This window comes from Sorghum bicolor, chromosome 9 (assembly GCF_000003195.3).
Source record: "Sorghum bicolor cultivar BTx623 chromosome 9, Sorghum_bicolor_NCBIv3, whole genome shotgun sequence".
Lineage (NCBI taxonomy): Eukaryota > Viridiplantae > Streptophyta > Magnoliopsida > Poales > Poaceae > Sorghum > Sorghum bicolor.
Window position 1 is genome coordinate 4,853,199 of NC_012878.2, and position 13,201 is coordinate 4,866,399.

General features: G+C 45.8%; 1 protein-coding gene and 1 pseudogene across 2 annotated transcripts; one reads left to right on the top strand and one right to left on the bottom strand.

Moving 5' to 3' along the window:
• LOC110430308 lies at positions 2,301 to 4,098 on the top strand (annotated as a pseudogene).
• On the bottom strand, positions 4,106 to 13,120 carry LOC8076003 (gamma-tubulin complex component 4). 2 transcript variants are annotated; one of them, XM_002440575.2, is made up of 16 exons: positions 12,829 to 13,120; positions 11,875 to 12,166; positions 11,563 to 11,699; positions 11,258 to 11,356; positions 10,598 to 10,718; positions 10,229 to 10,501; positions 10,004 to 10,084; positions 9,835 to 9,918; positions 9,596 to 9,682; positions 9,348 to 9,403; positions 9,069 to 9,254; positions 8,648 to 8,873; positions 8,338 to 8,426; positions 4,869 to 5,022; positions 4,634 to 4,756; positions 4,106 to 4,544 (listed from the first exon to the last, which is right to left on the bottom strand). In XM_002440575.2, the coding sequence occupies exons 1-16, from the start codon at positions 13,011 to 13,013 to the stop codon at positions 4,479 to 4,481; spliced, it is 2,259 nt and encodes a 752-aa protein (XP_002440620.1). In that variant the 5' UTR covers positions 13,014 to 13,120; the 3' UTR covers positions 4,106 to 4,478. The 2 variants fall into 2 exon arrangements, with proteins under 2 accessions (XP_002440620.1, XP_021303476.1); XM_021447801.1 differs by having other exon boundaries at positions 4,869 to 5,037.

Genomic DNA, 13,201 nt, shown 5'->3' on the forward strand with positions numbered 1-13,201 from the left:
TCAAAAAATAATATAATTTTTTAGGACCATAATAATCATGTAGAAGTGCTTGTCGCATTAGAAAAAATAATATATTTTCTGTGTGATACCAAATCAAGATACTTTTTACATCAAAGTTGTAGCTCTCAAAGGGATCTACAACTTTATGGTTTTCAGCTTTTACATTTGAGGTCGTGAAGGTATATGAAAAAATAATATTCAATTTCAGCAGCATAATAATCATGTACTAGGTGTTTGTTGCACTAGAAAACTAATATTGTTTTAGTATGGTATCAAATGAAGATATATTTTATATAGAAGTTATAGCTAACTATGATATCAAAAATTTCAAAATGTTTTACATGGAAAGAGTCAATGTTTTTGCACCTTGGAGAATTGGAGATGAGAGGGGGTAACAACGGAATTGTAAACGACGCATTCCATCTGTACATTCATCTGCCTGTCGTCTATCTGTCCCTCAGCCTCGCTTGCTCTTCTTCTACTTCCGATCCCTCCTCTATACCAACCCTGTGTGTGCTTGATGCTAACACAGCACCTCCAATCACTGGCCACTACCTCAGCAAGGATCAAAATCTTCTTTTTTTTAGATAAAGGATAGTTTATATCCGGCTTCATCTACCAACAAGTAGAATCAGACCAATTATTACATAGTTTGAATATCTGTTCAGCGCACTATTTTCAAAGTTTACACAATTTACTTTGGAAAAGAAAAAAAAGAAACATGAAGTAAAGATTTGACTAAGAGAGACCAATAAACCTATTTGACAACCAACCATTTGAGCTAAAAAAAATGCAAGGCCGACGACTCAAGATGATGTCCAACAAGAATGAGCTGGTCCCGCTGATCATCACGCCGTTGCAGTCTTGCCCATTGGCGCAGCCAATGTGTTCCCTGGAAGAGTACCTGCAAAAAAGTTTTTGGTCTACTTTTGTCAAAAACCACTTCGTTTCGTGTTAACCAAATTGTCCAACATAAAGCCGATGCTGCTGTTAATAACAAAGAATTGTGCAAGTTATCACCCAACTTAGACCAATGAACAAATAAATCCTCTATGCTAAGAGGAGGTGATATCCCAAACATTAAATGTACTGCACGCCACAGAAATTTGGCATAAAAACAATCAAAAAAGAGGTGATGAATAGTTTCAGTAGAATGGCAAAAGCTACATCTCGTGTCACCATTCCAATTACGACGGGCTAGGTTATCTTTTGTTAGAATCACACCTCTTTTTAAGTACCACAAAAATATCTTTATTTTTGTAGGAACTTTGATCTGCCATATATCTTGTGGTACTCTGACACCATTGTTAATTAACGCGGCATACATCGAGCTAACTGAAAAATTACCTGATGAATGTAAAGACCAAACGAAAACATCTCTTTCCTCTTGTAAATTCACATCCTGTAGAGAAGCAACAATTCTGTGCCAGTCCTGTAGGTTTCTCCCCGCTAAATTGCGGCGGAAGGAGATGTTTAAAGGGACGGCTGCAAGGACACTTGCCACGGAGGCTTGTTTTCTTCTCACAATATAACGAGGAGAATTTAGTTTTGAGTGGTTGGTTGCCCAGCCAGGTATCCATCCAAAAACGAGTTTGTGAACCAATCTTTGACCTTAAATGACCCGAACCCCATGAAAGTATCTTTAACATTCATTAGGCCTTTCCAAAAATGGGAATTTGTTGGCTTTTTAGAACAACTTCCTATGGTTTTATCTTTTAGGTATTTATTCCGTAAGAGTCCTTGCCATAATCCATCCTCATTTATCAATTTAAAAAGCCATTTACTCAACAAACATTTATTCTGTACGTCCAAATTTTGTATGCCTAGACCTCCTTGTATTTTAGGTTGGCATAAGATTTCCCACTTGGCCAATCTATACTTCCGCCTGTGTTGGTCGTTTTGCCAGTAGAATCTTGATCTAAAACAGTCAATCTTTTCTAAGACTCCTTTTGGGAGTTCAAAGAATGACATCATAAATAAATATTGGTAAACTAGAAAGCACCGAGTTTATTAAGATCAAGCGTCCTCCTGCCGATAGCATCTTGCCTTTCCATCCACTAAGTTTTTTCTCGATTCTATTTTCGATGAACTGCCAATCTAGAAGATTCCTAACTGTTATCTTTCTTCTTCTTCTTTCTAATACTTAATCATAAAAATTTCAGTCTGCCAATCCGTTTTTATCCGTCACACACGCCATCATACAGCTAACCCGCGTGTCCCCCAATCATACGTACCACCGTGACGGTTTCTGCTTGCATTGTCCCTCCCTCCCCCGCCTGCACTCTCCACCTCCTCCCTCTCCCCCTCCCTCCCGCACCCGTCCCGCCGCGACGCGCTCCCACCCCCAAACCCTAGCCCCGATCCCGATGGGCACTCCCCGTGCGGGGTCGCTGGCGTCCCCGGTCACCGGCGACCGCTACCTCGACCTGCTTGTCCGCTTCGTAGAGCGCAAATGCGGGCGTCATGCTCGACAGCACCGTCACCCCTCCGCCTCCACCCCGTCGGCCTGCACTACGTCGCCTCCCGCCTCGAGGCGCTTTGGGAGCTCGAGGCCGTGGGCGCCGGTGCACCAGTCGACTACCTCCGCGCCTACGTCGCGGACCTCGACGACCACAGCGCGCTCGAGTAGCTCCGGCGGATCCTGCGCCTACTCACCTCGCTCAAGGTCGTCGCCCCGGGGCCCCCGCGCGACCCCGCGCCGCTCTCACTCCTGCCCTTTGCGCGCCTGCGCGTGCTCGAGCTGCGGGGTCGCGACCTCTCCACCTCGGCCGCCAGGGGCCTTCTCGAGCTCCGACACACCCTCAAGAAGCTCATCTGTTTCAATTCTATGGATGCTCTTAGGCATGTCTTCATGAGTAGAATCGTGGATATCAAGGACTCTCTGTATGGAGCGAACTTTCATATGTCTCATGTGCATCTAATGGTGTAGTACAAATGGACGAGTCATTGCAATTGTTACCTGCAATTGAAACCTTGGATCTTAGTCGAAACAAGTTTGCAAAGGTGGACAATCTGCAGAAATGTACAAAGTTGCGAAATCTGGATCTTGGATTTAATCATTTGCGTTCGATTTCATCCTTGAGTGAGGTTTCCAGTCGAATCGTAAAACTTGTTGTGAGAAATAACGCTTTAACTACAGTAAATTGGATTGAAAATCTCAAGTCACTCATGGGGCTTGATCTCTCCTATCATCTCAAATTTCTCAGAATTGGAAATGCTTGGCACTCTATCTCTGTTGCAAAACCTCTGGTTGGAAGGCAACCCAATCTGCTGTGCCCGGTGGTATCGAGCACATGTGTTCATTTTTTTTTAGTAATCCAGAGAATTTGAAGCTAGATGATAAAGGTATGAACACACAAGAATACTGGGAAAAGCAAGTGTTGTTTGCATGCAGACAAGATCAACCTGCTGGTTATGGATTTTATTTTCCTCCAATTGATGTTCATGAAAATGAAGATGAAGACATGTTAAATTTGAAAATGAGAAGAATTTCCCGGCTTGTGAGCATAGTGGAGGAAGAGAGAAATCTCTCTGATGAAGGTGTAGAGCAGCAGTCAACCCACTGTGATAGTGACAGTTCTAAGAAGGATGAAACTGCAGCTGTTGATCATCACAAAAGAATTGCTTCGTTGATAAACACCGCTGAATTGCTGAAGGAAGAAAAGTCAAGTAATTGGCTTCGTGAATTTAAGGAGTGGATGGATGACAATGCAGAGAAAAGATGCATGACAACCTATGACAACCTATCTGTTGACTTAACTAATGGCAATGGGAAGTATGTCAGACAAAAGAAAAAGCAGAAAGCACGCAAGGTAGAGGAAGACAGACAAAAAAAATGGATAGACAAAAAAAAAGCCTAAAATTTTAAATCTTTATTATTAGGTAGGTATAGATATATATATAATTAGGTAATAGAGATAAAAATATAGATTTGATAGCCTTTTTTTCTCCCGTTGCAACGCACGGGCATTTTTGCTAGTTATTATTATTGATAGACACGGTGTAAGATAATCTAGAACGGCTTAACCCCTCAGGTTAGCCTTAGCTTCATTATATAACGATCAGGGATTACATATACAAAGGAGCCAAGGAGGTAGTCCTAGTCGAACCGGAAAATAGTCATAACCTGTTACGACAGGTATCATATTATAACACACAGCAGCTCAGAAGTGCCAGCAGCTCATTCGAAAGAACATGTACTTACATTTCACTGTGCTGTCCCCAGATTCCCACGATGAATGAGCGTACAGTTTGCGGACGTACAATTGATGCCACACGAACTGGATAGCATTGACAAACGGAAGCACAGAAAAACACAACAACGGCGCAAGCATGAATCATCCGCAATGACAACCACTACCCGATCATAATAATTTACATAAACTACAAAACCTCCTCCCTTGTCTCTTGCAGGAACCACCACCATACCGCCACTCCCGTGTAAAAATCGAGAGATGAATTCGCACATCAACGGCCTGTTACAGCTGAGCACCTGCAGTGCTTGGGCGCAGCCTTCCTGAATTCATCACTCCTCTTGCGGTGGTCTGTTACCGAAAACGAAATTCAACAGAATAAGGAGAAAGAAACATGCCTACGGGTATAAAGTAAAAGTGCCCTAGTTGGTGGAGGTTACCTCAAAGAAAGAGTTGAAATTTAGCCTCATCAGAAATTGCCTCAGGAAAGGTGCTCTTTGACTACCCGCAAGGCGACTGCTCCTCAAGATAGTATACAGCGAATTTGACTTCTTGTTGAACTCCTGGTTACCATCAAATCATGGAAGCAATGAAGTATAGTTACTAGGACTGAGACTTTTCAGCATGCTATGCTAAGTACTGGTATCTTCAAGTTTTTTGGGTAAAAGTAAATACCTCAGTTATGTGATCAATCTCAGAAATATTTGGGCGGGTTTCGTATTGCTCAATGCTCCAGCAGAACTGCAAGCAAAGCTTCATTATGCTGTCTAGTATCCTTGAAACTGATCCAATATCCAGGAAGGATTGTGAAATCAGTGCTGACAAATATCTGCCGTGGAAGAGCCTTATTAGTAATCAACAGAAATTAATTTAGCCATGTGAATATAATCAAACAAAACAAGGTAACAGGACGTAAATATCTACATACACACCATAAAAAGAATTCTCTAATAGTAGAAATTAAATGCCAGGGTTTATTAAACAAGACTGCACAGCAAAACATTGCAACTCGAGGGAAGGTCCTATTGAAATATTAGATGAATGCATTGTTAGAGTATATGTGTATGAGGCCCATGAGGCTAGGCCCATGAGGCCCATGTATCCATAATTGTATGGCCACCCTGGTTTAGGGTGAGCCCATCAATGAAACCCTAATTCTAACATGGTATCAGCCTAGGTTTTCCTCCTCCTCCCCTTCCCAGCCGCCTCCAGGCCAGCAGCCGCCGCCGCCGGCCGGCCAGCTGCCTGGGCGCCGCCGCCGCCGCCATGGCAGGCCGGGACCCTCCTCCTTCTCCATCTCTCCCTTCGTCCATTATGGTCGCTAATGGGTCTTGTCTTCCTGTCACCTCTGTGGGTGCTGCCGGCCCCCATGGTTCCTTTCGTCTTCCTGATGTTCTTGTTGCTCCTTCTATGGTTCACAATCTTCTTTCTATTCGTCGTTTTACAGCTGACAATTCTTGTTCTGTCGAGTTTGACTCTTCTGGTCTTACTGTGAAGGATTTGGCTTCCCGGCGTCCTCTGCTCCGATGTGACAGCACGGGGCCCCTTTACACTCTTCGCTTTCCGGCATCTGCCTCGCCATGTGGTGTTCGACGAGTCGATCTTCCCCTTTTCCACCACTGCCACTCCTGCTTCCACCTCGGAGCATGACCTCTCCTCTGTGTTTCCTACTGACCCGGTGGTCCAGCCACCGTTTCCGGTGTTTCCTGCAGGTACTGCTACGTCGCCTGTCGCCCGTGACACCTCGGGGCCTCTACCCTGCCCGGGTCCCGAGGTGCCACCTTCCAGCCCGGCCCCTGCGCCTGACGCGGGTCCCGGGTCGGCACCTTCGCCACCGGTACGCTTCGCCCAGCCGGTGCGTGTCTACCAGCGACGTGCTCCCGACGTGGGCCCCGGGCCGGCGTCTCCGACTCCGGCCCCACCGGCACGTTACGCCCAGCCGGTGCGCGTCTACCAGCGACGTGCCCGGCTGGCGCCGCTGCCTCCGGCGGCGCCGGTGGCCCCCTCTCCGCCGGGGTCACCTGCGCCACCGGCGACGTCTTCTCCGCCGGCGACACCGACCCCGCCGCCGCGGCATCCAGCTACTCGGGCCGCGACGCCGGTGTACCACCCACCGCTCCTTCACCGACACCCGCGTCATGTTCACCCGATGGTGACGCGACACGCGGCTGGGACCCTGCAGCCCCGGGCTCTTGCGGCGATGCCCGGGGACTCGCAGGTCTCACCGGTACCCTCTTCCGTGCGCGAGGCCTTGCTGGACCCTCACTGGCGCCGCGCGATGGAAGAGGAGTACGCGGCCCTCCTCGCCAACCAGACATGGGATCTGGTGCCACGACCGCCGGGCTCCAACATCGTCACCGGCAAGTGGATCTGGACCCACAAGCGCCGGGCTGACGGCACCCTTGAGCGGTACAAGGCTCGCTGGGTTCTCCGGGGCTTCACTCAGCGGCCCGGTGTCGACTACGACGAGACCTTCAGCCCGGTGGTGAAGCCGGCCACCGTCCGCACGATGCTCTCACTGGCTCTCACGCGCGGGTGGCCCGTGCATCAGCTGGACGTCAAGAATGCCTTCCTGCATGGCGTTCTTACTGAGACAGTCTACTGCAGTCAGCCGGCGGGATTTGTTGACTCTGCTTGTCCTGACATGGTGTGTCGGCTCAACAAGTCTCTCTACGGCCTCAAGCAGGCCCCCCGGGCGTGGAACCATCGGTTTGCTGCTTTTCTACGGACTCTGGGGTTTGTGGAGGCCAAGTCAGATACCTCTCTGTTCATCTATCACCATGGGACTGAGACTGCTTATCTGCTGCTCTATGTTGATGACATTGTCCTCACAGCCTCCACTGAGTCACTCCTTCGGCGGATCATCGCCTCTCTTCAGCAGGAGTTTGCCATGAAGGATCTGGGTGCTCTACATCACTTCCTCGGGGTCACTGTTCAGCCTCACCCTGCTGGATTACTCCTTCACCAGCGGCAGTACACTCTTGATATCCTGGAGAGAGCTGGGATGACTGACTGCAAGCCCTGCTCCACTCCAGTTGACACACAGGGCAAGATCTCAGAGGCTGAGGGTATACCAGTGACAGATCCTACTGCATATCGGAGTCTTGCCGGGGCACTTCAGTACCTCACCTTCACCCGGCCGGATATCACCTATGCAGTTCAGCAGATCTGCCTTCATATGCATGATCCCAGGGAGCCACACCTCACCGCTCTCAAGCGGATCCTACGGTACCTCCGCGGCACAGTCGACTTCGGTCTTCTCCTTCACCGACGGTCGCCCTCCACCGAGCTCGTCGTCTACACCGACGCCGACTGGGCCGGGTGCCCGGACACCCGCCGCTCCACCTCTGGCTACGCCGTCTTCTTAGGCGGCAACCTGGTGTCTTGGTCGTCCAAGCGCCAGCCGGTCGTCTCCCGCTCCAGTGCCGAGGCGGAGTACCGTGCTGTCGCCAACGGCGTGGCCGAGGCTTCCTGGCTCCGTCAGCTCCTCGCCGAGCTCCACAGCCCTCTCTCCCGGAGCGCACTGGTCTACTGCGACAACGTCAGTGCGGTGTACCTCTCCACCAACCCTGTGCAGCACCAGAGGACCAAGCACGTGGAGATTGATCTACACTTCGTCCGGGACCGGGTCGCTGTCGGCGATGTTCGGGTCCTCCATGTCCCGACCACCTCCCAGTTCGCCGACATCTTCACCAAGGGTCTCCCGTCCTCGACCTTCACCGAGTTCCGCACCAGCCTCAACATCACCAGTGGCTAGTTGTGTCTGTGGGGGGGCTCGTGTGTTGTACTTCTTTTCTTTCGTGTCCAGTCTGTAAACTCCGCTGCGACGGTAGTTCAGACTGCGGGGGGATGTTAGAGTATATGTGTATGAGGCCCATGAGGCTAGGCCCATGAGGCCCATGTATCCATAATTATATGGCCACCCTGGTTTAGGGTGAGCCCATCAATGAAACCCTAATTCTAACATGCATGAAGCATGGATCAGTAAACGCAAGTATTTATCGAAAAGATAACTCGTAAATTTCAATCATACTTTATCTAACCATTTTGAAAATTAATTAATAAAAAAATCTTATTCCTGCCAGCAAAAAACAAGTTTTATGATTGTCCAGGATATATTGAAAAATGGTTGCTTGATGCTTACTCTTGATGAAAGCTCACTAGCTCTGTAAAATCATGTGAATCTTGCACATGAGATTGTAAAACATTCCACTGCGACTCAATTACATCAACCTGAAAAGTAAGTTCAATTTGGGAGGACAAGGTTATTTTCATTGGAGTGGAAAAGGCAAAAGAAACAGATAACATAAGAAATGTCCAGCATTGATGTCATCAAGAACAGAATCCGATTTCAGTGTGATCCATTCGCATGCTACAACTATTGAACCAAAAACATATGGAAAAAGGAAAGGAAAAAAATGTGATAAACACACAATAGCATATCTTGTTTTTACCTGGATGTAAAATTGCAGGTTTCTGATCAAGAATGCCATATGCTCCCTTACTCGCCACAAAGGCTTAGAGCGTTGTCGACGCAGTTGTGTTGCAGAGTTATTTTTCCGATCCTTGCAGTACTCAGAAAAATCAGCATGGTCTTTATGCATTACAGCTGCCCAGGATTTCTCAAGTTCCATTTGTGTCCTCTTCAATCGGATGAGATACTGGAAAACCTTGCGATACCTGGATAACATTTACACATCTTAGGGGGAAAAAAAGGAAAGCAGATAGTAGAAGAACTGTGATCTCTGAGTCCAACAGAGCCTGTTTCGTAACGTTTTTAAAATATGTGTATAGTGTATACTCAGAACAAAACAGTGTACCCAAAATAAATGTAGCTTCATTGAGATTGAGAATTGCTTGTCCTATGATACTTACTTGGACAGAACATCAGGAGTGAAGAAGAGCTGCAGAGGCCAGTCGACTGAATATTCCAGAGCAATACTATCCCACCCATCAAGTGCTATTTCTGATGTAGCTTTTCCTTGTGAAGAAAGCTCTGAAGCATTGGGTTTTTGGAGATCTTTCTGAGATGTACTACTTTTCATACCATATGATAGCATCCTACAAAATAGAAATAAAATCAGTTGACAACCGCAGAGCTATCCACTAGGCAGGCCCTGAAATAAATTACTGTGAGGCTATTTGAAATCTGACCTTAATGAGACTCTGGTAAAGTACTTGTCTTCCTCACCAATAGTCTTCAGTGCAGCCTGTAGGGTTTAACAGCAAATTACCACTGCTACAATCAAATCTATTTTCTGAGATAAGTCATCATGACACATAAAAGAACTGCAGCAGCTACCAGGTAAGTGGATGAAAATAAAATCAACAGCAAGAGAACATAATATTGTGTATCATCAAAACATTGGAACAGCAAGGCAAGTAGGGAACATGTTACTCACCAGCTGAAATGGAATCATGAGATCTGCTTCGGCTGTAGATTGACGAGGTGGTAAACGCATTAATTGTCGGCTTTCCTCAAGAAAACACTAAGTGAGAAGCATGATCACTCAGGTCAGAAAACAAGCCAAACAACAATTTTGCACAAAATCTATATAATGATCTTAATGAAACAATTGAGAAACGTGCATGTAAAGGAAAGGAAAAGCCATATGTCATGGATAAAGCAGTGCATGCTTACCTGGAAAAAGTCACCTTTTGCTAAAAGAAAATAATCTTTCAATGCCTTCAAATGACCGTTGAGATCAGCACGTACCACCACTAGCTTTTACCAAAATTAGCAGTGGGTGATGTTCCTTTGCAATCAAATATTGATAGAGTATATATATAATGCTTTGAAACATCAGTACCTGCCAGAGATGATTAGCTGCAATTGTGCGTATTGAGCCGACAGCAGACTCAAAAGGCCGTTTATGAAATTCCGAAGAATGCTGCAGAAACACAAGCAACCATATGCCCAAATCAGTATATCCATTTTATGAAGATAGCATAAAAAGGGAAATGTGCATGCAACAAAAGATGGTGGTAACATCAACATTACAGTACCAGCAGAAGTTGCCTAGTTGACAACTAACCTTTAGCTCCTTGAGCATAACATCAATTTTATCGGCTTCAGTTTGTGGCAGTAGTTCTTCTGCGCTGATGTTAGAGAAGCTTGGCAATTCTTTTGGAGCACCAGAACCTCCTACAAAGCTTTGCATTCCATGAGATCCTTTAGAGTTCTGGCTTTGGTTAACAGGTTCCTGCAATGTAGCACCAGGACTTGGATTTCGAAGCACCCTTATTGCTTTGCCAGCGAAGAGAATGGACTCTGCAACTCGCATGTGGATATACTCAGGCAACATGTCCTGTGAAGTGTGGGGTCAAAAACAAAGGATATGACTATCCTTGCTAAAAGTTACTACATAATACAAAGGCACTTCATTTTAAGAATATAAGCATACCAATGATACATGAAATCCTGTATGCCAACTAGCCAGGGATGTGTCTTTAGCTAATTTCTGCTTAAACTTATCAGAAACATCACGCTGAGATGATTCATTCTCCCCATCCCTGTCGTCTTGCCTAAAAATTAAGATAAGAAGCTCAAGTTTTATATATTAGGAAATAAACCATGGGTTAACATTCAACACTTAAGGGACGACATCCTGTATGTAAGTTTTCTTTTATCTAAAAAGTAATGAAAGGTAACTGTGGGGAACTCCCCCACAGTATTTTGCCCTCAAAAACATTCAACACTTAGAACTACTAGTCATCTGAAAGGTAACAGATTCCACTCCAGTTGTGAATTTTACATTCATCATCCAATTTGTTGTATCCCTCAGATCAACAACATTAGACTGCAAATGATCTGTATTAAAAACAATACAGAAAAAAAAATACTTGCAATGTGTGGGACAAAAGAAAATTTATGTCATCTGTAAGGGAATGTATCATATTGCAACCAATGTGAACTTGGGAAGCTCAACTTGGAGCATTAGCATTATATCTACTGGATTACAACTGACAAGTGGAATGGAAATGGGATATCAGAAGCAGGAACGAAATAGCATGAATAGGATCCCTGTAGACATGCTGACCTTCTAATAAAAAAATGAACGTACCTTCTAATGAAAAATTCACTGTACTGATCTTGAAGAATCCCATAAACCATCCAAGATGTCAGCTGGTTGAACATGACCTGGTGTCCATGCCAAAGTAACCTATCCTTTTTTAAAAACAATATAAAAAGAAAATGAACAAATAAAGTTCAACAGTTAGGACATATGCAAGAGAATTGAGAACACGCTGCAAAGTAACTGCAATGAAGATGGAAGCACAGAAGTTTCCATGCAAAGCATGAAAGAAATCAAAATGGCAGTTCTATTGTCTTTAATTGTCACATTTATGAATAATGGTAAAGTTATACCTCTGAATGCAGCTTTGCAGTTCTGGAACCCCACAATGGCACCGTTTGTGTAAAAGATTAAGAAGTTGTCCACCCTTTATGTCTTTCTGCTCAATTTCCATAACAAGCTCATACAGTGGAGGCAGAAGGACCTCAAACTGCAATTTAGCGCAGCAAAGACTACGGTAAATGCCAATAAGTAATAAACAAACACATAAGCACAGTAAAGATCATAAGATAATATATGCTACAAAAATACAATATACATTTGTCACTTAGAAGATGGTAATAGCAAGCTGTTGAGACTTGAGAGATAAATGTTCATAGACATACCTTATTTAACCCATGAGTTACTGTCGCGAGGATAGGCAACGGATCTGACAACAGATTTTGCTCAACCTGTAGAACAGCTGATCTGTACACAGACAGAATCTCTGTAATACCATTGGCAATTGCCCTCCTGTACACACTCCCTTTTCTCACTTTCCCCTTCTGAGTTTTATCAGAATGAGGTGATGAAACATCTACGGAAGACTGAATCCAGCTCAGGTCACGAGACTCAGTTGCAAAGCGGTTCAGTTCTCTGTAGTAAAATCCCAGAGATATGAGCCTCTCAATAGCAGTCCTGCAGAATAAAAGCCATTTAGCATAGCCATCTAGTGAAGTTCAAAGCCTCCAACTAGGTAAATCATGTTATATATTCATTACAATGCTAGACGCACTAGCATATTCACAAAGACATCTGAACAGAGTGAAGTTCAGAGCCCCTGAAGGTGAATTCTAGTGGAGTTAAGTATCAATTTTGCAAGTGTATCCAGTGGTGCGTTTTCCATTTGTCAGGCATAAAAAAGGGAAACCTTATTCCTGAACATAGACGTTTTATAAGTACTGATTTTATCATTACCATGAAATTTCTGCCCTTCTAATGAGATAATGGCAAAATGCAGACAGTATAACATCAGACTGATCGACTCAATCAGTGTATTGATTGCATAGCAAATTTCGCAAATGTTTACTATGATTTAAAATTTAAATAGGATGTGGCTGCCAGCGATAATTCCAAGAGCAATTAAACCTCAAACGAAGAAATTCTGCTTAGGAATGCACAAGAACCAACAATACATGTAAAATTCTGCATGAATTTCTCAAGAACTCGGTGGCACCCGACCACACCAAACTCCGTATGCCTCCACACCAGCACAAAGATCCCATCCCCACGCAGATCACGGACGCCACAGCACGGCCACAGATTCGCGTCCGCGGGCGAGTGCAGGCGTTTTCCCTTACCTCTCTGACGGCTGGAGGAAGGTGAGGTCCGGCGCGAGGCGGAAGGCGGGGCCCACCTCGCCGTCTCCGTCGCCGTCTCCATCCCCGCCGGCTTCCTGGGACGCGGCGCGGCGGCGCGGCGGGGAGGCGTCGAGGACGAAGTCGCCGGTGAATCCGAGCAGCGCGAGGAGGAGCTCGTGCAGCATCGCGGCGGCTCGGTGCCCCCCGCGGCGGGGGTTTCACTAGGGTTTCCGCTCCGCGAGATCGCGAGGAGAGAGTGATGGGGGATAGTGGGAGAAGAGAAGAGAAGGAAAAGGGCGGGGACGGCGGAATTTAGTTCGTTTCCATGGATTTTTGAAAAATTATAACCGTTCTGCTATGATGCGGTTAATTA